At 34.1% G+C, this 25,373-nt stretch overlaps 1 protein-coding gene across 2 annotated transcripts in view; it reads left to right on the top strand.

Moving 5' to 3' along the window:
- Positions 1-25,373, top strand: part of jing (AE binding protein 2 jing) — a 386,189-nt gene that overhangs the window by 247,801 nt on the left and 113,015 nt on the right. Inside the window, exon 1 of one of the 2 annotated variants that reach the window (XM_072521085.1) lies at positions 1,561-1,753. The exons of the other annotated variant lie outside the window; for it this stretch is intronic. Coding sequence (XP_072377186.1) covers positions 1,740-1,753 — 14 coding nt within the window. The 5' untranslated portion in view covers positions 1,561-1,739. Of the gene's footprint in view, positions 1-1,560; positions 1,754-25,373 lie in introns of those variants that run through there. 2 annotated transcript variants of the gene reach the window in all.

Here is a 25,373-nt window from a genome sequence, read left to right as displayed (position 1 = left end):
CATGGTTTACATATTAGATGGACATAATATGTTTTCTAATGTTTTTATTTTGTCCATTTTAAGATTGAAGTAATTTTAAGTGGAATGAATTTGTGAGCTTACCACTTAAGTGGAAAACAGTCAGGAGATGTTTGTTGATCTTTCGTATTTGGTTTTACATTCAATTCCCGCGTCTGATGAGACCACGGAAGTTCGAAATGACGTCATAACGCGGTGTTGCTTATCATTTCAAATAGAGAGACTGACAAACAGACGAGCAGAGTTAATATGAAAAAAAAAATCATGGATGTCTAAATTTGTAGCATGCTAAATTTCTCTATTACGTGCTTGTATTTTCAGTACTATGTCGTGAGATTATTAGTTTTTATCGCTTCGAATACGTATAAGTATTTGTAATAAGTCTCTCTTTTAGTAATGAATTATGTTTGGGGCTATAGTATTCCATAAACGAATACGTTTTCTTTTAAACCACTTCATTCAAGTATTAATTATACATGATTCCTCTCAAAATTTTATTGGTTTTTAGCTTAAGTGGTATTATTTTCTCATGGGAACAAATATTTTGAACCAAACTACACTTACCGTTCCCAAAAATTAATTAGATCAGGGTTATAAAAAACTTATAAAGAGCTAAATATACTAAAAAAGCCACTATCCAATTTTCTTGTGTAAAGTAATTTGCGTATTAAGTTCATTTATATAAAGAGTGCAATCTGTTTTAAGTATAAGATTAATGAGGACAATATGTGTCACCGTGTTTCCTGTTTTTCTTTGTCAAACTGTTATATTTTGTTATCTAAGTAATTTCTATCGTTTATCTATCTATTCTTGATCTGTACTTTTTTATCATAAAAATCCTTACCCACCTCTAATGAAGCTCCCGAACTGAGCAATGTGGTCTTCGTTAAGTATTGTGAACGAGAATCTTTTTAAAATTAATTTTTGTCAGCTTCTTCGTCACAAATTCTCCAGCGAAATATCTGTCTAGTGATATGCCACACATGATCTATTTTCTATTTAAATTTAAGGATTTGTGGTGCTGGAAGGGAGGGGGTTGACAAATGACAGATGCCTATATCGTTAAAAGATAACCCCTTTGGAATATAAATTGATCTATTACAGCATTTATATAAAATCTAATGAATATTGCCAAATATCAGGATGGACTCTTTTGAGTTGACAATCGTTATAGCAACTAACAGATTGGGAAAGTTGTATCCTCTAATATATTGTTCAAATTCAATATTTGCTTGATTTTGTCCATTTAAGTGTTTCGTTTTTCCAATTTAGAGCCTTTTTTCTCAACCGACGTCGTCACATCATCTCTTGTTATCATTTAAATAATAACGTAGAATGAGAAAATATTTTCCCAATAATAATTTCCAGCCAAATACCTTTCAGATATTCACTGAGTGTACGCTACTGGTTTGTTTGAAGTGACTTTTTGTTCGAGTTCGAAAATAGACCAAAAACACCAAAGCACACGTTCTTTAAGGAGAAATATCTCATGCCGACACTTTTATTCTCTTTTTTGACTTTTCGTTTATTTCTCGAAGTGGGGTGGATAGATTTTATAAATAGATTATACTAATTATGACACATTTGTAGAAATCAGTTGTTATTTAAGCTCCGGGTGCATTATACGGGAATGTCAGTGTATTATTGTTTTGACGTATGTGTAAGAATTATTGTAACGTTTTATTAGTGACATTACCTGTTGTTTTTCGTTTAATATTAGAATGAAAAGAAAAAGGTATGCTTCACACACTTTAATTTATCAATGATTTGTTATATTTGTAGTAATATAGAAAGTTTTAGGTGGGTATTCACGAATTCTTTAGACAACACTCCTTGAAGTTTATCCAGGAAATATTTGTATTCACTAATCTAAGTAACAACACTTTTTCTATTCATCACTCAATATCAAGAATTGCTTTGAGTTCAAGACAATATTCTCTAAGAATACTTGTCAAAGGTGTGTATGTAAAGGATATTCGCTTTATTTTTAGTAGATTAGTAGTTTTCTGCATCGTCAATAACTCGGTTTTGCATTTTCGGTTTAGTTCGAGAATCTTATCCTTTTTGCTTTGGTTGTCGGGAATGATCGGAAGAGTAACAGTATTACACTATTTGGCTAAGTTTGGGATCAGTGAGTTTTCAAACCATTCTTCAAAAATATCAGCTTCCATACTCTTGTGGTAGTCAATGTTATTACAATACTCATATTTCTTTCCACGTAATTTTAAAGCATTCGGAACCCATCCCTCACTTCCTCCTCAACTCAATGTAGAATAAGTAGGTGCGATCCTTTATTTGTATGCATTTTTGATATGCACATATTTGAACCATATGTCCATACTTTCTTACCAGTATCGTGGGCATCATAACCAGTTTTGTCTTAAATAGTAAATTCGTCTACTTTCTTGTCTACGTTTAGTAATTTGTTGTAGATAAATTTTACATTTGTTGAGCATTCAAATTAGAAGTTGCTTGCAGCAACAGTTTTTGATAGAAGCCGAATATGTACACATTGAAACATACTTGCTATGTTTCAGCATTCGAATACATTGCAATCTTCTTTACGGGCACTTTTTTTTTCGGGAATTACATTCACACCAGCACTGCCACTTTCTTCAAAATCAGTTTTGTTGACATACGTAATATTTTCCAGCACAGTTTTCCACGGACGCCATATAACTATTCAAAATAATTAAATTTCAGTAAACAACACTCTACACTCTACTAACGAACTGCTTCTAAAACTAAAACCGAGCAGATTCATTCGGTCGCTTGTAGAAGAGAAGGCATCAAAACGTTGCCGAATCTGAAGCGATCTACAATATATTATATTATTACTTCGACTATTTGCGTTATTGACCAAACATTGTATCCTGTGTAACTCAAATAATATAAGAAATGATAAAAATCAGTGATATAAAATGATAAAAGGAGTAAAAATGTATAAACATCTAAAAATGGACAGAGGCAAGAATCCATCCAACTCATAAGAAGGGCAATCAAGAAGGAGACTAACAAGCAGGATTTTAGGGACTAAATCGTTTAGGGACTAAATTTTGTCTTCTTCTTTCTCTCAAGAGAATTTCTTCTTCTTCTTTTTATGTAGACATGACTGTCTGTTTTTCAATGTGCCTCCACTAAGTTGTCGTAGCGTTACGTGGTTTTCCTACTGATTGTCTTGCTCTTGGGGAACCGTATATTGCTGTTTTTACTACTCTATTTGATATCAGTCAGCTTATATGATCGTTCCATTTTCATCTCTGATGTTTCTAACATCCTTTTTGTCCTTTCTGTGTCAGGTAGTGTTTCTGTCGCGTATGTCATTATTGGTCTGATGACCGTTTTGTAAATTCTGCGTTTCGTTTCTTTCCCGATATTTTTATTTCTCCATATTGTTTCATTCAGGCAGGCTGCGGCTCTGTTTGCTCTATTCACTTGATCTTCCACTTCTATTTCGAGCTTTTCGTAGCTAGATAATGTGATGCCTTGATATTTGTCAAGAGAATTTGAGTAAAGTTAATCTACCACGAGTTTCTTTTGCGACACATAAAAAGTGGGTCTGTTTACTGCTGTGCTATCCTGAGTCAGGAGCTAGTTATTACTTTTAGGGAAGAACTCACTCTGTTACTTGTAAGATTTATGAGGTCCCACTTTTCTTGCAAATGTAAATACAATTTAATTTTGCATAAAAAATGAGATAGAACGGATCTAGAAAATTATAGACCTATTAGCCCGTTGAACCACATATACAAGCTCTTCACTAGGTTAGTGACATCAAGATTGGAGAAAAAATTAGATTTCTACCAACCGAGAGAGTAGGCAGGATTCCGTTCAAATCATGTTATACAATAAAGACACTCATTGAAAAATCTATAGAATACAGCAAACCTCTTGTCCTCGACTCGATCGGAATAGAAAGTCTTATAGACGCAATGAATGACAGCAGGATCGACCATAGCTATAGTGAACTTATTTACAATATTTACAAAAATGCCACTATGACTGTTAAGATACACGATAAAAGCCGACCAATAAAAATAAAACGTGGGATAAGGCAAGGCAAGCATTGTCACCGAAATTATTCATAACGGCATTAGAGTATGCCTTTAAGATGGTCAATTGGGACCACAGAGGAGTAACAATAGATGGCGAAAAGCTTAACCATCTCCGTTTCGCAGATGACAATGTCCTTATTACAGATAAATTAGGAGAAGCCACAGATATGTTAAATGAATTGGACTTTGCGAATTGGACTGTTGGAAGGTGGGCCTCAGAATGAACTTGACCAAAACTAAGTTTATGACAAATATGGTCCCTAAAAACCATTTAACTATTCAAGACAAAGTGGTAGAACTGGTGGAGAAATATACGTATTTGGGTAATGAAATAAGCATCAGCAGGGATAACCAAATATGCGAAATCCAAAGACGAATTACTTTAGCGTGTTCAGCTTTTGGAAAACTGCGAGACACACTTGGAGCCAATATACCAATTAGCATCAAAAGAAAAGTATTTGACCAATGCGTATTACCGGTCATGACGTATGGGGCGGAAACTATGATTTTAACCAAGACTACGGCTTCGAAACTGAGAGTAATCAGAGTGGCACAGAGACGAATGGAACGGTCTATGCTGAGAACTACGTTGCATGACCAAATAAGATACGAAGATCTGCGAAGAAAGACGAGCATTGGAGCATTGCTGATGTTATGGAACGCATATCGGAACTGAAATTGAACTGGACATGCCATGTAACGATAATGTACGACTCACGATGGACGAGCAAAATTACAAATTGAAGACCAAGAGCAGACAAACGTAGTAGAGGAAAACCATCTACACGTTGGACTGTCAACATCAGACGTTTCAGCAAAAATTAGTAACAAAGAGCACAAAATCGTAAAAAATTGAGGAGTTTAAGGGATGCCTATGTCCAGCAGTGGACGTGATAAATCAAGGCTGGATGATGATGATGATGATGATGACTTTTCTTGTCCTTTCTAATGCTTTTGCAGTAATTACTATAACAGCTCTCGTTTTCTTATTTTTCTTAGAAAGTGGGTATATTTAGTAGCGTTGTGGTAGATAAATCCTCTCATATGTCATATGCTTCCAGGTACTGTGTTTTGATCTAACACTTTCTTTTACCATTATTATCTTAATTAATGACATTATAGTTTTGTTGCACCATTTGTCTGGTCTTTTTGAAGGATGCTTTAAATTTGTCTGATTTGTTAACATTTTTAATGTAAGTTTTAGGATTAACTGCAAAAACTAATGTTGTTATCTATTTCACTTAATAAGTTTAATACTTTTCTTGCCACAATAGTTGTTGGCGTCGGATGTTTCACGTTTAAATATGCAAATCGATCTAATAAATTATATAGCTAATATACATTATTATAATTAATTTAACATAACCACTACTTTATACAATTTCCTGATAAATAACTTTTCTTCATTTATTTATTACCTCAGTACTCTTCTCAAGGATTAATGCACCTAATGACTATATATGAAACGGTTCAAACACGTTCATTAATGCATTCATTGATTATTTTCCTAATTAATAATGAAAACCTTAACGTAGAGATTCCCCGTGACTGGTTAGTCGCCTCCGATGCTTTTATTTCTTAACATATTTGAATTAATTTATTTTTTTCTGCTTGTTTTTCACATATGAAGCTCTGTTTAACTCAGCTCATTATAATTCCACAAATTACCATCAGAGTTTTAAATATAAACAAATATTCTTGTCCTATAGTTTCTCGTGTGGTTTTGCCTTGTGATACAAAGTAAGTATCATTCAGTTTTCTTTATTTGAACTATTTTTTCCTGCTGACTTATTTTTTTACTTTCTCTAATGTCGGATCTTGTCTTTTGTTCTTGGTATTTGTCTTATATTTGCTATACTAGGTTTTTTATTGCTATTTGTTAACATAAGGTTTTTAGCTTTCTTGTAAAAAAATCTATGTTTACTTCTACAGATTTCTTGTATTATTTATAGTCTTTTTTCCAATTGTTGCCTTTTTGTCTTCTTTATATTTGACTTGGTTGCTCTATTTTTGTTTGTGCTATTTCTAATACTTTTCATTTTTGTTATCTGTTATCTGATCCAACACTAATAAGAAAAAAATACGAACTGCGCCCTGATGCAATATGAAATTTATCAGTCTTTTCCACATCTGCCGTAAGACTAATTGTGTTATTCACTTAAACATGTTTAGTTTGTTGAGTAGGCAAAGGCAAGTGAGTATCGAGCCTTGGATTTCATCTGTTTCTTCTTTTTTAAAAGTTCTGACACGCCATGTTTTTAGTTTTGTTCTTTATTTTTTCTTGGTTTCTTATTTAAAATATTTGTCATTGTAATTACCATTTTCTTCATACTTTTTATTTCCTGTCTGTTGCTTGTACTATTTTGAATTATGCACTATTATCTTGATGTCACTTTCGTATAATTTGTCCTGCTTCGCATCATCATCGCTCCTCTACTACTATTTTTTCTTTCCTTTGTCGAAAAATTATAAAAAAATCTTAACTGACTTGATTTTGTCGTTGGTATAAGAAATTTAATTGTTATAGACGGCAAATCACCATTGCTGAGCTGTTGTCGATAAAAGAACAATTTTCCTTTTAACATTTTATGTCTGCATTAATGAGACTTTATAGCTTTATAATCTAAAAGCAGTGATTTGCATCCCACAAAGTTTGCCAATCATTAAATGTTTTTTTTACTGCCCAAAGAGTTCACATAAGGCATGTGAATTTAAAAAATTCTTAGCCGGATCGTATTTTGTTTCACCGTAATATTTTTCAATTTTAATTGATAACATTTTGTCACGAAGACATTTGAAATAACTCTTAAACTTATGCCATCATTAAAATGACACCGCAATTTGGATTTTCTTTCTTTGCAAGCCTCTCGATTTACACCTTGACTTCTGTCATAAACCCTTTATACTGATCCAGGTAGGTTATTTCTTGAAATTTTCTAACCAAATTGTGGAATTCCAGAAACTAAAGGATTTTTCGACTTTTCCTTCAGTCGATAGATATCAACTATGAACTTAACAACCAAATAGAATTTCTCAAGATTGGAGATCAAGCACCCTAATACCTCTCTTCAAAAAAGGAGACAAATCGGACCCGGAAAATTACAGAGGAATTAATTTATTTAACACAACACTAAAATTAACAACCAAAGTGATAACAAATAAACTGAACGAAATTATAATACTAGCAGAAGAATAACAAGATTTTAGGTCGGGAAGATCATGCACCAACGCTATATTTATAATGAGGCAAGAACAAGAGAAGTCATTAGAATGCAACAAACCGGCATATCTATGTTTCGTGTACCTTAAGAAGGCATTTGACCTTGTCAAATTAAAAGACGTTATCCACTTACTACACGCAAGAGAGATACCTCTAGGAATAATCACAAAGATCTTAAATATCTACCAAAACAACACAATAAAAGTAAAAGTAGAAGGAGAACTAACCCACCCTTTTGAAGCTGGCAATGGGATAAGACAGTGAGATTCCCTGAGTCTTCTATCGTTTAACCTTATTATGGATGAAATATCGTAATAAAAAAGTAAGAACTAAAAAAGGATACCAAATGGGAGAAAAATGACTTAGACGACGCGATACTACTCTCTCAAAGTGAAGATGATTTACAACGTATGCTGCGCCAATTTAATATAACCGCCAGAAAACTGAACATGTTAATTTCCCCAAAAAAGACAAAATGCATGGTTACCACAGCAAATTAACTAAGATGAAAATTGGAAAGCTCCTTCCTTTTGACCTTCCAGCTCCAAAGATTGGAGAACAAGTGTTGGAGTTTGACGTGGAAGATCAAATGAATAGAGCACACAGCTCTATTTCCCGATAAAAATATCGGGAAAGAAACGAAAGGCAGAATTTACACAACACTCATCAGACCAATAATGACATACGCGGCAGAAACAAGACCTACAAAGAGAGGACAAAAAGGATGTTAGAAACAGCAGAAATGAAAACACTTAGAAAAATTGATGGTAAGACACAATGGCACAGGACTAGAAGTACAGATATACGACGTAGATGCAAGGGGGAGAACATCAAGAACTGGGTAAGCCAGTCTTAGAGTTAGCAGTTAATAGAAGAATAGAATGGAACGATCATATAAGCCGAATGACAACAAATAGAGTAGTAAAGACGGCTAGAGACCGTTCCCCAATAGGAAGACCAGTATAAAAACCACGAAAAACGATGGAACGAAAACTTACTGGAGGTACATTGAAAAATAGACAGAGTTATGCCTATATAAAAAGAAGAAGAAGTAGAAGAACTTAATCTTAAGAAGATCTTAATCTTTCGAAGAAACATCTATGCCAGAATTCGCTAGAGATTTCTGTGTAGTCATGTAATAACGGCGAAATACAAGAGGTTTGCCAAGAAGAACAAGAGAACAAAAAGCGATAAATAAAACCAAAGATGAAGCTGCAAAAGAGAGAAGATAGTGAATAAATCTTTAGTTTTTCTTTACTGCTTGCGATTTATTTTACAGTACATGATTAATTTTTAAGTGAGTATTAAGGTACTCTTAGGTCATTATTAATAAAGAATACGAATTTGAACTTGTCGTTAGTTAATGGCACTATGGTCCTTGTATATCCTGGAGTTTCTTATTCACAGTCTTCCAGTCGCCTCAGTTTTAGACTCGTTATCGTCATCCTTTTATGTCTAGGCCTGTCTTGTAATATTTCCTGATATACTATTTTTCCAAAGCTATTTTGGTGAATGTATCATCTTATTCTAGCTCTTTTCACCTCTGTTACAAGACAACATAGAACTAGTTGGCATCGGTATTATTATGTCTTCGTCAAGTATCTACAACACATACAATACCTATTATAAATTTACTAAAGAATTGTTCCCTTTCAACCATTTAGCTTGGCTTCATTTCGTTTCTTTGAAATCTTAGATTCCACTGGCATTTAGGACAACTGATCCGAAAATTGTGCAGTAGATTTTCTGTTTTATTTTTTAGCAAATTAAGTAAGATGTTATCAAATGAATAGCATAATAAGCTCTGTTAATGCGTTCTTTGATTTTAAATTTGTTTGAATTCTTAATTCCAAATATTAAAGATTTCAACGCTTCTAAATGAGAATCGGTTGAAGGATAGTGCCGATAATCGCCTTGTATATCGGTAGCTGTATCTCGTTGAAGAGCTGTCCAAGTTGCTAAGTAATTTCCTAATGGTCTCTTCTTCTTGTTAGTTCCGCCATCAACGTTTGCTCCATCTTTTCAAGGGAAGTCCTACACTTCTTTGTCTTTTCTATTTGTAATCTTATAGTCTTTGTTTCGTCAGACGATATTCATCAATTTTGCATTTTGTCATAAAGCTTTAATATCATAGAGGCCAGTGTCTTTAAAGTTTGATTAGTATATCGTTTCTTGTCTTATTATTCAATGTTGCGGGAATTGGTGCATACATAAATCGATTATTCTTTATAGCTCACTTTTAGAATGTTGAATTATCGTTTGATCATCGGCAAAATGTATTATTTTTGTTTATTTTGATTTACCTTTCGTTTATGAGCTTAATAATTTTTTTATTCTTTTACGAATTAGAATTTCCGCAGATATAAAGCTATCAGTTATTTATGCGTTTCCACACATATATACTATACAGACTATCTAATGTACGCCAAAAATAATTTATTAGCTAATTAACCAGACTCCTCTAACGCTTCCTCGTAGTCAGTATCACTTTTTTCTCCTGCATCGCATCGTCTGGTGGTCTTTGATACTCCTAATTATGAAATAAATTGCTGCGTGGGATTTTGTTCTTGTTTGATTCGGATCCCAGCCGAGACGACGACAGCGGGAATCAGAACAGTTTTTTATGCAAGCGGCTAAAAACAAAGTACCGTTTCCTTTTGAACTTTTTGTTGCGAGGTAATTTTCTAGCTTTTGTACGCGATCGTTAGTACACTTTACTATCAATAAAATGTTCATCGTTAGGTTATTAGTGATTTTATAGGTCTGAATGCAAGGTGTTTATTTTATAAAAATGAACACATTTTCAATTAAAATTGTGGATTAAGTCGAGTAGATTTAATCTCCCAAAAAATATGTTGGAAGTCCTGGTCTCACTAATTAACGATTCCTTTGAAAGGGGTATATTTCCAGAGTGCCTAAAGACAGCCATTATTATTCCTCTTCATAAGGGTGGTGAAACATCTAATGGCTGCAACTATAGACCTATTGCTTTACTACCGGACCTATCCAATAGTATTGAGAGACTTATAAAATCCCGACTTATGTCCTTTCTCGTTGAAAACATTTTATCACAAAGTCAGTTCACCTTTTTATCTAATAAATGTACCAGCGATGCTATGTTTTCTGTACTACATGAGGTCTATCAAGCACTAAACAATAATCTTTCTACTGCTACTGTTTTTTGTTTTGTGACTATGCCAAAGCTTTTGATTGTGTAAATCACGACATTTTGATAAAAAAACTAACTTTCTACGGAATTCGAGGTATTTCTTTGAATTGGTTCCAATCTTACTTGAGGAATAGGAACCGACTAGTTCGAGCAAATGATACTGACTCTAGTCACAAAAGCATTGTATGTGGGGTATCACAAGGTTCAGTACTGGATCCTCTATTTTTCCTTATCTTTATAAATGGCATCACTAACTGAAAAGTCAAAGGAAAAATTTTAATTGTTATTGTTATTTCTTTTTTGCTTTTTGTAAGCTTTGTCCGTAAAATTGTACAATTTTCAGTGACAATATAGCATATTTCAATTCTATTCTACTTCCTTTCATATTCTTCTATTCTGTGCATCGTTTCTCCAATCTTCTATCTATAAATTTTATAAGTCTTTAAGTCAACGGTTTTCTAGTTTACAAAACTAACTAAGCTATTTTTCACTTCCCGTTCGATCTACATATATCTTGGTCGACCTTTTTCTTCCTTTCAAACCAATTTCTGTATTAATTCGTCTGTAAATTGTATTTTTGCCCCAATGTTTCTAATACTCCTTTATTAGCTTTTCTCTCTATTACTGTTCGTCTGATTCCTGTATCGCAGAGTCTCAGCTATGATAGATAGAAAACTCAGAAAGGTGCCTGGGAAAATAGAGTGCTGTGGAGGGCGAAAACGGCGAACTCATAATGGGAAAAGCCGAAGAACAAGAGTCTATTATTTCAAAACTAGGTTTATGGTACAATTATTTCCAATATTTCTAGCTCCGTTTTGTCAAGAGATATTTAGACAAATTTATGACAGATTTATTAAGCTATAGCCCTAAGATTATTAAGGTATTAGTGATTTTTGCTTTATTTACTTTGTAAAGAAAAGTGAATTTCTGAATATTTTTTATTAATGCGAATTGATGAAAGTGATCCTGCTAAAGTAATTCCGCTGAATAGACCGGTCGAAAGAAGAAGAAGGAGGTAACGTAAACTTAGATATCTGGACGGTGTACAGGAAGATTTAAGGGGGATTGGAGGAAGAGGATAGAGAAGACAGGCAGAATGAAGAATGTTTTGAAGCAGGCCAAGGCTCACGCTATGGCTGTAGCGCTATCTGATGATGATGATGAATAAAACTAAAAATTAATAATTGATTTATCCTACATTACATGAGTTAAATTAAGACTCAATCTGAAACTGTCTGAAAGTATCTTCAACAGTGGGACTGCTGCCAAAAAAGCATTTATATGGACTTAAGGTAGTATTTTTTTTTTGTTTGTCGGTTTTGTTTAGAGATTAAAGAGAACTCGTTGCACGTATTTTACCGCTGCGAACAACTTTAAGAGGTAAAAATAAAAGGATTAGGCTGTATACTCAGACCATTCTCAAGGCTGTGGAACCACGTAATCGATGTATAAAGGCTCTATTTGTAGGTATCTAGTTGGCTTTATTTTTTGGTTGTTGTCGCCATCACTTTAATTATTGAAGTGGTGCGGTTAGCTGCTCTATTTATATCTCTTGTAGATGAAGTAATAGACAGAGAAATTAATTCCAATGAGGCTAAAGGAAGTCTTGTTAGAAAAGCGTATTGCCACAAGTGGTCTTACATAATTATGTATATTTCAGGTAGTCAATACGTCTAGAAAGAACATGAAATAAATGAAATGATATGAGTATAAATGGGAAGTTGTGGTATTTGATTTATTATTAGGAATATCTCTTAAAACCATTACTTAAATGAACAGATAATAAACATTTTATAATTAAACAACCTTTTAAACAGCATACATAAATGTTTTTCACTAGTATAATCAGGCATGTGTATATATACGATTTTTAGCTCCACTCTGAAGTCTATATTAATATGAAGCAAATATTATTAATCTAAATGTCGTATATAAAATATGTAAAAATGCATATTTATGTAAATTAGCGTTGAGAAATAAATATGTTATTAATTAGCTGTTGTCGAGTTTAACTTGTTTCATTCTAGTACCATGTTTTTTTGTTACAGGTTTGTATATACATAGCCAATAAACAGTGAGTAAGTTAAAGGATTTAAGTTTAGTTGGAAAATAAAGTTACTATTGATTTACTTCATGTTGTCCAATTTGTAAGCTTCTTATGTGTGTGTCTTTTCCTTTAGTACTTATGTGGAAAATGAATTAGTCCTTATATTTTCCTGGCACCTTCTTTGTTAGTCTTTTCCTTCATTATTTGGGACCCCAAAAAGATCCAAAAAAATTTGCTAATACTACTCTAAAACTCCACTCGTATGGGGGAAAACGAAAGCATCAATTTACCAAGAATCTGTACGACGTTGAAAAAAAAAAAACACGCAATGTGTAGAATGAACCGTTCTCTCAGAAAAGACACTTGAAGCGACAGACGATTTTGAATGCCAGTTAAGAGCGTAGGCGCAAAATTTCGGGCCAATGCTTTTTAAATGCATTCATTTTTTTCGAATCCTGAGAAAACTAATAAATATTTTTGAAAAATTTAAACGCAGAATAAAAAAATACATTATTCCCGAGGGCTGAAAGTCCCTTAGAATAAACAAAGAGTTTCTTTTGATTAAGATATTTGAAATTAAATATCACACTTAATTTTCTCTTTTTTTTTTTCACCTTTATAACTTACTAAAATAAACATAGAAGTTTTCAGGGACTTTCGGCCCTCGGTAATAATGTAATCTTTTATTCTGCTTTTAAATTTTTCAAAAATATTTATTAGTTTTCTCAGGATTCGAAAAAAATGAATGCATTTAAAAAGCATTGGCCCGAAATTTTGTGCCTACACTCTTAAGCTTGCGAAATTAATTTTTTAAATTAAATTTGTATTAACTTGACGGTAAAAATTCGATATATTTTGATCAGAGTGTCCTATCGACAAAAATTAAAATGCGTTTTGAAGATGAAGAGTGCAGTTTTCGTATGCAATTTTTAAATTTTGCCGCAAATGAAGTCAGTTTCTATAAAACTGTTAAATAAATAAACTTGCGCGATTTTTGCCATTTTTTATGATCTCAAAATCAATCAAATGTATCACTTCCATCAACCGGTCGCTAATTTACATTGTTAGAGTCTAATAGTGAAATCCTATAACATAAACGTAGTTGTGCAATCGAAAAGAAGTAGCTTTAAACGTTTTAGATCGTTTGTAATATGAAAGTTTAAATTCAGCGTTTTTTTTACTCGATTTTTTTGGGCTCAGTGGCATTTTCGTCTCTGACGACTGAACTGCTGGTAATATTCTCATGATTGCTGATGTGTTTGCCTGAAATTCTTCCGAGCGTTGCTATATATTTCTTTGTTTCCTTATTTTTGATTCCATTGGCGTAAGCTAAGTAAACAATAATTTATGAATTATTGGTATTTTTCGTCTCTTTTTATCATTATCATACCTATCTTTATTTATCGTATCTATGCTGCGTTGTTTGCATTTGCATTTGTAATTGCAATTTTGAGACTTCCTTCACATTCATCAAGAGTTATTCATTTATGCAGAGTCATTATGCCGTTCTCTTAAGCTTCTTCGTGTCCTTATACGCGTTGTCAATACCATTTTCATGTTTTTTTTATTCTTTTTGCTGCAAATTGGATACAGAGTAAATAGATCGATATAAATGGAAAAAATCAAATTATAATGTTGCAAATCTATTTTTAATGTTATTTCATAATAAAAAAAATTGGGAATTTTAAATTTAAAAACAGATAAAATCCATATTCGATACAATTTTTCACATTCTGCACGCATAATTAACGTTTCTTGCCAGTTATTTAGATTTATAAACTAAATTGAAAATAAAAAGTGCAAAGAACTCGGTAGAAATGAATGCGCTCGGATCCAGTCCACATTTTGACAGTTGCCGACCAGTTCGACCTAATCCGACCCATAGACGTATATATTAACAATATTAAGAAAATATTAATATATACGTCTATCATCCGATCCACCCGTACTGATGATGGCATGAAGTGGAACGTGAACGCTTTATGTAAATTATAACGTGAAGCGAGAGATTTGACGTAAGACGTGACATTTTACGTGACGTTTTAACATAAGACATGGCGTTCTACAGTAAATGTAACGTCTTACGTAAAGTGTCAAGTTCCATGTTACGTCTCACTTAGAATGTCACGTTTTGTGTCAAAGTGTAACGTAAAATGTCACGTCTTGAGTCAAATCTAGCGTTACGGGTCTAAAGTTACTTAGTGCACGTAGGTCGACGTGGGTTGACTTCGTCAGGGCGATCCGTAGGATCTACTTACCACAATTCATAGAAAAAGAGGACGTACAAAGATTAAGGAACAAGAAATACAACCTCAGCGTTTTTTAAGTCTTTAGGAATTCTTCCTTCTTTCATTCTATCTATATGACTACAGTTTGACCAAATTCACTTTGTATTTGAGATGCGCACAAAGAGAACGGAGACCGTGGAACTCGTAAGCGAGACAGGAAATGAATATACATTCCGTGCTGGTATTTTACTTGGAGAGACGTTACCAAAATAAAATTCAGAAAATTCCGGTTTACCGAACGTCAATACCAGCGCATCCAAATCTCAAATACAAAGTGAATTTGGTCAGACTAATGACAGATTTATATTAATTTTGCATTTTAGCAATTACCCTTATTTCTAGTTGTCAAATACACTAAATCCTTTTTAGTGTTTCTTTGCCATACATTGTCCTCTTTCAAACCTCTGTATATTGCTCTTATTTATCTAATTTTAGCTAAACATTCTTAAGTGTCCAGATATCGCTTGCGTAAAGCACCTTCGGTCGGATAACTGTATGTATATATCCGTATTTTTGTCGATCTGGATATTTTCTTGGTCATTCTCAAAATCAAAGTTTTTTATGCATTTGCAATAAGTTGATACGACTCTGACTTGAGTTTGTATGCACTAAATGTCAGCCGTTACGTTATGTAGTAGATTCCAAATTTTATTATGTTTTTTATTTGTAGCCCAGATGATTTCCTTTACGTTTTGATGTATGCACCTGCTTTTTAGAGCCCCACGTTTTTATGGCTCTCGAAATCTGTTCTTTCTTAAATTTATAGTATTAGAAGATTTTGTTCGTTAGTAATTAAGGCTTAATAGTAAAAGAGCAGTGATTTACAGATGGACCTGTATTTGATAAATCTGTTCGCTACCAAACGATGTTCGTTTGGTAAATAGTTTTATTTGGATTACCTATATTTTATGATATCCATCAACCTTTTCTGTTAATATTTTCATTGATCGTTCATCATAATGTCCATTTATGACGTCTGTATGATGTCTTTGTTATCGTTCAATCTTCTTCTGTGATTCAATAGATCATCCACTGGGCTTCATTCACCTATTTTCTTATGATTGGAGACCCAAATATATATGCAACAAAAAAACAGAGCAAATATGCGCATATATATGCATAAAATTAGCTCAAATATGCAAAACAATTTAAAGAATATGCGTAATATATGCAAATCTGCAAACGATAACTATCGTCTTGATCATAAATTTTGAATTTAAAAACCCATTAATATAATATTAATCTAAAATGTCTTCCTGCTAGTATTGAAAAAGTTTTATTTGTTATATAGATGAAAACAAATTATATATTTGAGAGATTGAAATACAATTTTGACATTTGTTTGTTTTAATGTATACAAAATAACAATATTTTAAGAAATACAGTAACCATACCTTGTTATAGTAGATATGCAATTTCACAAAATAGTGTTATTTTAATCAAAACAATTGACAATATTTTTTTTTTTAAATTTTCAATTAAAATATTATTATAATATTATAATATTAAATTATGTAATTCAACAAGGCATTTACATTCTTCCAGAGCTGCTGAAGAAGAATATATTAGGTCTGTAATCAAACTTTTTATTCCTAAAAAATATTGCGCTTAAAAAAATTCTGCTTCTAACCAAGTGACCCTCTCGTGATAATAGGTAAAGGGGGTAATGGAATACCCAAACGTTCTTTGTAAAATTGAACTCGAAATGGCAATTTAAAAAAAAAATTGACATTATTAATCAACAAATCATTAACATGTGGAAAATTTCCTCTTATTTCTTCCGCAACAAGTTTAGCCCATGAGCTATGAAGAAAAGGGGAACCAGTGCATTATAGACTCATAGACTATATTTGGCTCTCAAGGAGATAATTTCACAAGGGATTGAAGAAGATGCCGCAATGTTGAATTGGTGACTCTGTATGGAACTGAAAACATAGTTAGACATATCAAGGCAAACCGAATAAGATGAGCAGGTCACGTGGTACGATCAGAGGATGACAGAGTGTTAAAGACAGTGTTTTTTGAGAGACCAGATGGTAGAAGATCATTAGGCCGATCGAGAAAAAGATGGAAGGATGATGTTGAATCCGATTTATCTAGAATTGGGGTACAACAAGGGGAACTAGAAGCGCAAGATCGTAGAGGATGAAGGGCGAGAGTGGATGCGGCGAAGACTCACCCCGAGTTGTAAAACCAGTGAAGAAGAAGAAGAAGAGTACCCCTAGTAAAGTCATAAATGGCAAATGACAAAAAGAGTTAACAGACTTACTGATTATGGACCACGGAATCAAAGATATCGGCAGAGGAGAAATTGTTGTAGACCACAGGGCCTCCCAGGTTGTCCACCAGAGAAATCCCTGTGTAATCTGGGCTGTCAAGAAGTCTATATGCAAGTGGTAGATTAGCGAACGTACTCCTTAAGATAAAAAACCTCCAAATTGATGTTCTAGGTATAAGTGACGTACAGTGGCACTGCTGCAGTATCTCTCCGGAACCAACTTAGAAATACTGAACCGGGGCTCTGTTCCTACGTCTATGACGTCTAGAAGAAGTCAGATTATCGACCTTACTTTATGTTCTAGAGCGTTAGTGAGACTTGTTTCGGATTGGGTCGTGTCAGAGGAGGTCTTGCTGTCAGATCACAGGCACATTCTCATCAAGCAGGAAGCTCTAAAGCTCCACAATATTTTATATAGGAATCCACGAGCTACACACTAAGAACTCTTTAGAGATGAGCTTAGCCATAACCTCTTACTGATGAGATAGAGATCTTTGGATAACTTATCCAGAGCCCTGACCTTAGCATATGAAGCTAGCTGCCCTCTTGTATACTAGAGGACCGCTGGTTCTGCGATTTTCTGGTGGACACTTTAGGTAGAAAGACAGCACAGGCTAACTCGGACATTAGTTTTCGCTAAATTCGCGCGCTCCAAAAAAAACCGGTATAAAAATGAACAATGTGGTAAAGCAAACTCTTTAATTAGTAATAGTGGTTTTGTAAATATTCTTTAGTTATTAAATGTGTAATATCGATTGATTACGCTTTATTTTTCTCTAAATACAACCCGATAAAACCAAACATATAAGGAATCATCGCCGTGAAGTCTGCTCACATATATCGAAGGAATCTCTTCAACAGTCCATGGTCCTAAAATATTTGGTAGTGTACCCGATGGGGAACGGAATTTAATAAGCTTTCCCCCAACAATTGGTGAAGATCAGACAAAGTTCCATCATATGCAAAAAAATGCATTTTACTTATATTTCGATCTCTAGGTACTTATGACCTCTTACCAGCCCTTTTTTTTATCTTCCTGGTCTGCATCCATATCAAGCTTGCCAACTCTATATTCTACTTTTTTCCATTTCCATTTCATTTCCATTTCCATTTGCCATTCATCTTAGGAAGCCATAGTTTTCAAGAAGCGTCCTACACTTCTTCCCTTCGATTGCTAAGCTGTATTTGCTTAGTCTATGTTTATACATATTGATTATAATATAATAATAATAGATACTATAATTATTAACATAATTTAATTTATGCTTTATGTGTCAAGCGGCGGACATCTGACAGGTCTTAAATTAATTGACCCGATATGTGTCACAACCAACGACTTCCTTTATGAAGATGAAGAGTGTGAATCGTGCGATTTCTATTTAAATTAGTCGTTGTGTTCGCGTTGTTCCGCTGCTAAGAGAAAGACATGTGAGAATTTGCCCCGCAGGAATGGAATGAGGAAGTCCAGAGAATTGACCGACAGACAAGAGACTATTACGTTAATTACGGCTTGACAGACCAAGTTTTAAATAGAAGACGAGAGGTACAATGTTTTAAGGACCAATATAATAGTTAAATGGTACGATGGAGAGGATGTGATCAATTTAAAAAAGCGTAGATGGGAATACTAAAATTGATTGAGAAATAACAAATTTCTTGAACCACCGAGGCTTTTACGAAGATAGAAACAAGTGTAGATCATATTTTTAAAACTGCTTTGCTAATACTGTATAGAAAGTGAAACCTTATCGTTACTTTTACTCATATAAATACTCATTAACATATTAATTACTTGAAAAACAAACAAAATCGTAAAAATTCTTATTGAAAATGTATAAATATCTTTCGTAGTACGATAAAAACTGACCTATACATACATTATTTTTAATTACTATTATTCTTACGGTTCACTGATTACTTTAATCACTTCATTACGATAAGTGACTATCAGATATGTTGAGTCACAGACCTTAGTTTGCTTTATCTAACGCGTGTGTGCCTGTCCTTATCATGTTACAAAATTAGTATAATTTATATTATGAAGCTGGTGACGTCGTTTTAAAATGATAAACTTACAGTCAAAGGTTAGTCGAGTCTGGCTTTAATGCCCTAGATAGCTTTGAGTTAGAATTTATTATTAAAAATTTTGTAAAAATTATTTCTAGATATATAAAATGTCATTCATCATCATCTTCTCTCTTTGCGTTTATCCCTATATTATAGGACTAAGCACTGAGCTCTGAGGCAATTCTACTTTCACATGAAATTTAGCAGTCTCTTCCACATCTGTCCTAAAAATCTTCACATACTCAACGGGAACTCATTTCTTGTCAACCAACTTGCTACTGTCTCTCCTAAAGCTGTCTATAGACATGTAGAGACTATTCGAGGCTATTGTTTCGATGACGTTATTTAACTTAGTTCTTCTCCTGACCTCTTCGTTTTTTATTTTGTCTCGCAGAGTTACTCCTAGCATAGATCGCTCCATTCTTCTCTGTGTGACTTTTAGTTTGATAGTCGAGGCTTTTGATAAAGTAAATGTATTGATCAAATACTTTTCTCTTCGGGCATGTAGGCAGCTCACTTTTGAAAGTTTCTCTCACATATGCTGCCCACCCCAAAACCGATTCTTCTCTTCAGTTCATGGGTCAATCATAATTTCATTCTCCCTATAAAGCGTATGTCATTTGCAAGGATTTAAATGCTCATGACTTTTTTCAAAGTTAAATTAAATAGAATGCAAGAGGGTGTGTGACCTTGTTTAACGCCATTATTAATTGAGGGAGATTGTGCAAGACAGATCTCCCTCCACCTGACCCAACTTTGCTCTCTACATTTTCGGTAGTTTAAAATATACAAAGACACGGTATGTGTCAATACCATATTCCTCAGTCTTTTCCAGAAGTGTTGTATTGTAACACACAAAAAACAATCCGGCACTGTAGTTTATCAAATTAAATCGCACTATGTTTATCAAAATTTAATGATGAAAGATAATGATATGACTCTAAATAGTAAAGTGGAACCGTCCTTAATTAATTTGGTACTTTATATTAATTCTACTTCTAGGTGAGAAAGAAATGGTCTTGAATTTGCCAAAGATCAAGCAACTCTCAAGCTTTTCTAGGTAATATACAGGTGTAAAACATATAACTTTGAGTTGTTTATGGTGTGTCAGTAGCGCCGTATGTTAAAATAAAAATTAAAAATAAAAAAAGATGTTGCAATATATTTGATGTATTTTTAACTTTTCTGCGTGGAAACCAGTTTATTTTCTTATTGTATTTGCTGCATAGGGTCTAATAATACACAATTTGGTTTTCGCAAAGGCCTAGGAACACGTGAAGCTCTTTTTTCACTTAATACACTAATACAAAGATGCCTGGACGTCAATCAAGATATATACGCATGTTTTATTGACTATAATAAAGCATTCGATAAAGTACGACATAAACATTTAATGAATGTCCTGAAATCAAAGATTGACTACAACGACCTCAGGATCATATCAAATTTATACTATAAACAGCGAGCAAAAGTACGTGTTAACGAACAGCTGTCAGAAGAAATTGAAATTAGATGTGGAGTAAGACAGAGATGCGTATTGTCGCCAATTCTTTTCAATGCCTACTCCGAAGAGGTCCTGAAAAAAGCTCTTGAGGGTGAAACAGCTGGAATAAAGGTAAATGGAGTTCCCATTAACAACATTAGATATGCGGACGACACTGTGATCTTAGCCGAAAACATTGAAGATCTTCAGAGACTGGTGACCAGAATAGCAGAGTATGGAAAAGAGTATGGTCTAACAATGAATGTCAAGAAGACGAAATTTATGAGAATATCGAAAACTCAAAGAAATAACGAGAATCTTTTAATAAACGAAACCAACGTCGAACAAGTGGACAAATATGCATACCTGGGAACAATGATTAACTCCACAAATGATTACAATCAAGAGATAAAAATAAGAATAGAAAAGGCTAGAACAAATTTCAACAAAATGAGAAGAGTTCTATGTACCAGGGATTTAAAACTGGAACTAAGAGTTAGGTTAGCGAGGTGTTTTTTCGACTTTATTTTATGGAATGGAATCTTGGACCTTGAATTGCGACATCAATGAAAAAATTGGAATCATTTGAGCTGTGAGTGTACAGAAGAATTCTGAAAATATCATGGACAGAACACGTCACAAACAAAGAGGTTCTGAGAAGGATGAACAAAGAAATGGAAATTTTAAATTCAATAAAAACAAGAAAATTAGAATATCTCGGACATATTACACGTGGAGAGAAATACACTTTGCTCCAACTGATTATGCAGGGAAAGATCCAAGGAAAGAGAAGCATAGGGAGGCGTAGAATGTCATGGCTGCGCAACCTGAGAGAGTGGTACGGATGTACATCAAATGAACTTTTCAGAGCAGCCGTCTCAAAAGTCCGAATAGCTATGATGATTGCCGACCTCCGCCGCGGAGATGGCACTTGAAGAAGAATAGGGTCTTAGGCGAGTTAATAAGATGTAAGAGAATATTTTATAAGCTGCATTTGGTAAAGTGATCTCAAACAAATTGACTTTTTTTGGATAAGGCATATTATTTCAGTGTTCTACTCTTCTAGTCATCTTACGTTGTTTGTTTACAATATTTCTACTATCAATTTGTAAGTTGAATCTATTGTTAATCAGTTTTTGTATCGCTTGCATTACTTCATTAAAGTTTGGTTTATTTTTTTTGACTTTCTTATGAACGAGGAACCAATAAATGGCCCTCTGACTACCCTAGAGAACCCACTGTCTTACTCTCTGAAGTCAAAGATGCAATTAAATCGCTAAAGAGAAATAAATCCTAAGGCATTGATTTAATACCAGGTGAAATACTACAGTTACTTGGTAACAGAGGATTACATATCATCCATTCTATCTGTGTCGCTGTTTGGAGTTCAGGAAAAATGGCCATCTGATTGGTGTACCTCTATATATGTCCCGCTACACAAAAAAAGGAACTACTACCAGATGTGTTACCAGATGTACTACTACCATATCATCAAAAACAGATTAAAAACCTATCTACGTTACCAAATACGTCAGGAACAAGCAGGGTTTATAAAGGGTAAAGGTACACGGGACAAATCCTGAACCTGAGACAACTCATTGAAAAGTCTAGAGAATTTCAAGAACCTATGGTTATATACTTCGTTGACTACCAAAAGGCATTTGATTGTGTAAGCTGGATAAATCTGTGGTTCCATTTTATTAGAAATGGGCACACCAATGCACCTGGTGACACAAAAAATCTGTACCAGTCCAAATAGCAAGAGTACTAGATCAGAAGTTCTCAAATCAATTCAAGACCAAAAGCGGTGTTAGACGTTGTCACCTGACTTATTCAACATTTATTGGTGAATATGTCATGAGGATGGCTTTCGATGGATAGGCGGGTGGAATGACAGTAGCTGGTAGGAAAATCTCCAATTCAAGATTTGGTGAAGACACTACACTTATAGCAGCAAATGATCAAGAAATATTCTGTGTGAAATTCCATCTGTCTTTACAGTAAGTTATTAGCAAGTATGATGGCTTTTAGGACATGTGTATTATATTTTTTCTCCGTTCTTTCACTCTGTCGTCTTTTATTAATATTCTCATTCTTTTGGTCTGCATTTTAAACAGATCACTACTTAGTTAGATAAATCAAATAAATAAGACGATCACAAAGGCAATAAGAAACGACATAAGAAACTACAATGTAGAAAAAACAAAACAGGCAATAGAGAAAAATAAGAACATGAAAGTTTTGAAGAGGAGCGTACAAAAGGGGAAAATAGAAATTAACAAACTGAGAAACAGCACTGGAGAAGAAACAACGAACAGAGATGAAATATTAAGAATAGTCGAAGAGTTCTACACAGAGTTATATAGATCAAGAAAAAAAAGATAACAATACGGAACCTCCAATTACACTAAAAACTGGGGTATTAAACCAAGGGTCAGATTTAATGCCCGATATAACAAAATCAGAAATCAAAGAAGCCCTGAAGAAAATGAAAAATAATCGAACCCCGGGTGAAGATGGAATAGTATCAGAAGCACTAAAAATTGGAGGGGATGTATTACTTGAAAAAATTAAACAACTTTTCAATATCTGCCTTCACAGCGCCAATATTCCAACAGATTGGAACAACGCTACTATGATTCTATTACACAAAGCAGGAGACAAAGCAAATTTAGAGAATTACAGACCGATTAGCCTCCTCAGCCATATATATATAAGTTGTTTACGCGAATACTAATTAAGAGAATGGAAAGAAAATTAGAGACTTATCAACCAAGAGAACAGGCAGGATTCCGAAAAAGTTACGGAACAAATGACCATCTACAAAGTATAAAAACCCTAATAGAGAAAGCAGTGGAATACAATAAACCTCTAGTTCTAATATTTATCGATTTTCACAAAGCCTTTGACACAGTTGAGCTAAGCAAAATATTACAGGCGCTTAAAGAATGCAGGCTAGATTATAGATATACTAAATTATTATACAAAATATACCTGCAGGCAACAACCACTGTCAGATTACATACTAACAGTAATTGCATAAAAATAGAACGGGGGGTTAGACAAGGAGACCCAATGTCACCTAAACTTTTTAATACGGTGGTAGAACATGCTTTTAAGAATTTGGATTGGATGACAAAGGGAATAAAAATAGATGGAGAATATCTAAACAACTTACGTTTCGCCGATGATATACTTATAATAGCTGAAGATCTAGGTATGGCAAGAGAGATGGTACAGGAACTCGTTGTGGCTACAGAAAGTGTAGGTTTAAATATAAATATCTCGAAAACAAAAATCATGACCAATTTGGTACCCAACCAGAACATCAGTATTGTTGCAGGTGGAAAAGAAATAGAACTCGTAGATAGATATAAATACCTGGGACATGAAATTATGATTGGCAGGGATAACCAGACTCATGAACTGAAGAGAAGAATCGGCCTTGGGTGGGCAGCATTTGGAAAACTGAGAGAAACTTTTAAAAGTGAGCTGCCCACATGTCTAAAGAGAAAGGTATTTGATCAGTGCGTCCTCCCAGTCTTGACGTACGGAGCAGAAACACTTACCTTAACAAAAGCAGCAGCTACCAAACTGAGAGTCACGCAGAGAAGAATGGAGCGGTCCATGTTAGGAATAACTCTGCGAGACAGAATAACCAACGAAGACATCAGGAGAAGAACCGGAGTGACTGACATCATCGAGAAAATAGCCAGACTAAAATGGAGATGGGCAGGACACATAGCCAGAATGACAGATGGGCGATGGACAAAGAGGTTATTGGAATGGAGACCAAGGGAAGACAAGAGAAGCGTCGGTCGACCACCTACAAGATGGACTGACGATTTAAGAAGACTCGATAAAAACTGGATGAGGGCGGCGCAAGATAGACGGGGTTGGAAACATGAGGAAGAGGCCTATCTTCAGCAGTGGACTCTTGAGGCTGGATGATGATGATGACTACTTAGTTAGGGCAAGAATTTTGAATGCCAAAAAGGAAAACGGTGCCAAATCAACTCGACACAACATCAAGTCCTCAAACATCCCCAAATATAGGAAATACTTTAATGCTAGGTTAAAAGGACAAATATGCAAAGACAAAGATCTATCTGTGTTGCTATCACGGGCGTTTTTAAATATTATAATGAAAATTTCAGGCTTCATCTAATGCCTTTAACAAAGATGGACAAAAAATTTCATAGGTTAGGTTCTTCTATTCGATTCGGCATTTTCGTATACAAAACAGAGGAAATCAATATTTATAATTTTTGTTTTGCTTTGAACAACCCTGTATCTTCTATCAGAAAAACTGTTTTCTCATACATTTCCAAATCGAGCATAGGGGAGAAGTACTTGCATATTATAAAAACCAAACTTATTTCGAACTTTTTCAACTTTACTGCAAGAATTTGATTCGTTACAAAATAAAAACCCAAACATTTTTCAAATTCCAAATATGCCCATAGTAACGGCATTCACGTTAAATCTGTAGAAATCAATGCTTATACCGTATCGCAGGTGTGTGTCGAATTTACACACAAGTGGATTCACGTACGGTCGCTGTGGTACGGTGACTACGTATCAGATGGTATCTCAACAATTACCGACGCATAACAAACCGAGCTCTATGCACTATCATTGTACATTCACAAATATATTACATTAGGCATTCATAAAATCTTTTCTAATACAAATATGTCGGTATTTTTAGCGGAAAGATAAATAAACATAATGTGGTAATGAATTGT

The sequence above is a fragment of the Diabrotica undecimpunctata genome, chromosome 1 (genome assembly GCF_040954645.1).
Source record: "Diabrotica undecimpunctata isolate CICGRU chromosome 1, icDiaUnde3, whole genome shotgun sequence".
Lineage (NCBI taxonomy): Eukaryota > Metazoa > Arthropoda > Insecta > Coleoptera > Chrysomelidae > Diabrotica > Diabrotica undecimpunctata.
The sequence above is the reverse complement of the archived record's forward strand: the minus strand, read 5'-3'. Positions and strand labels throughout refer to the sequence as shown.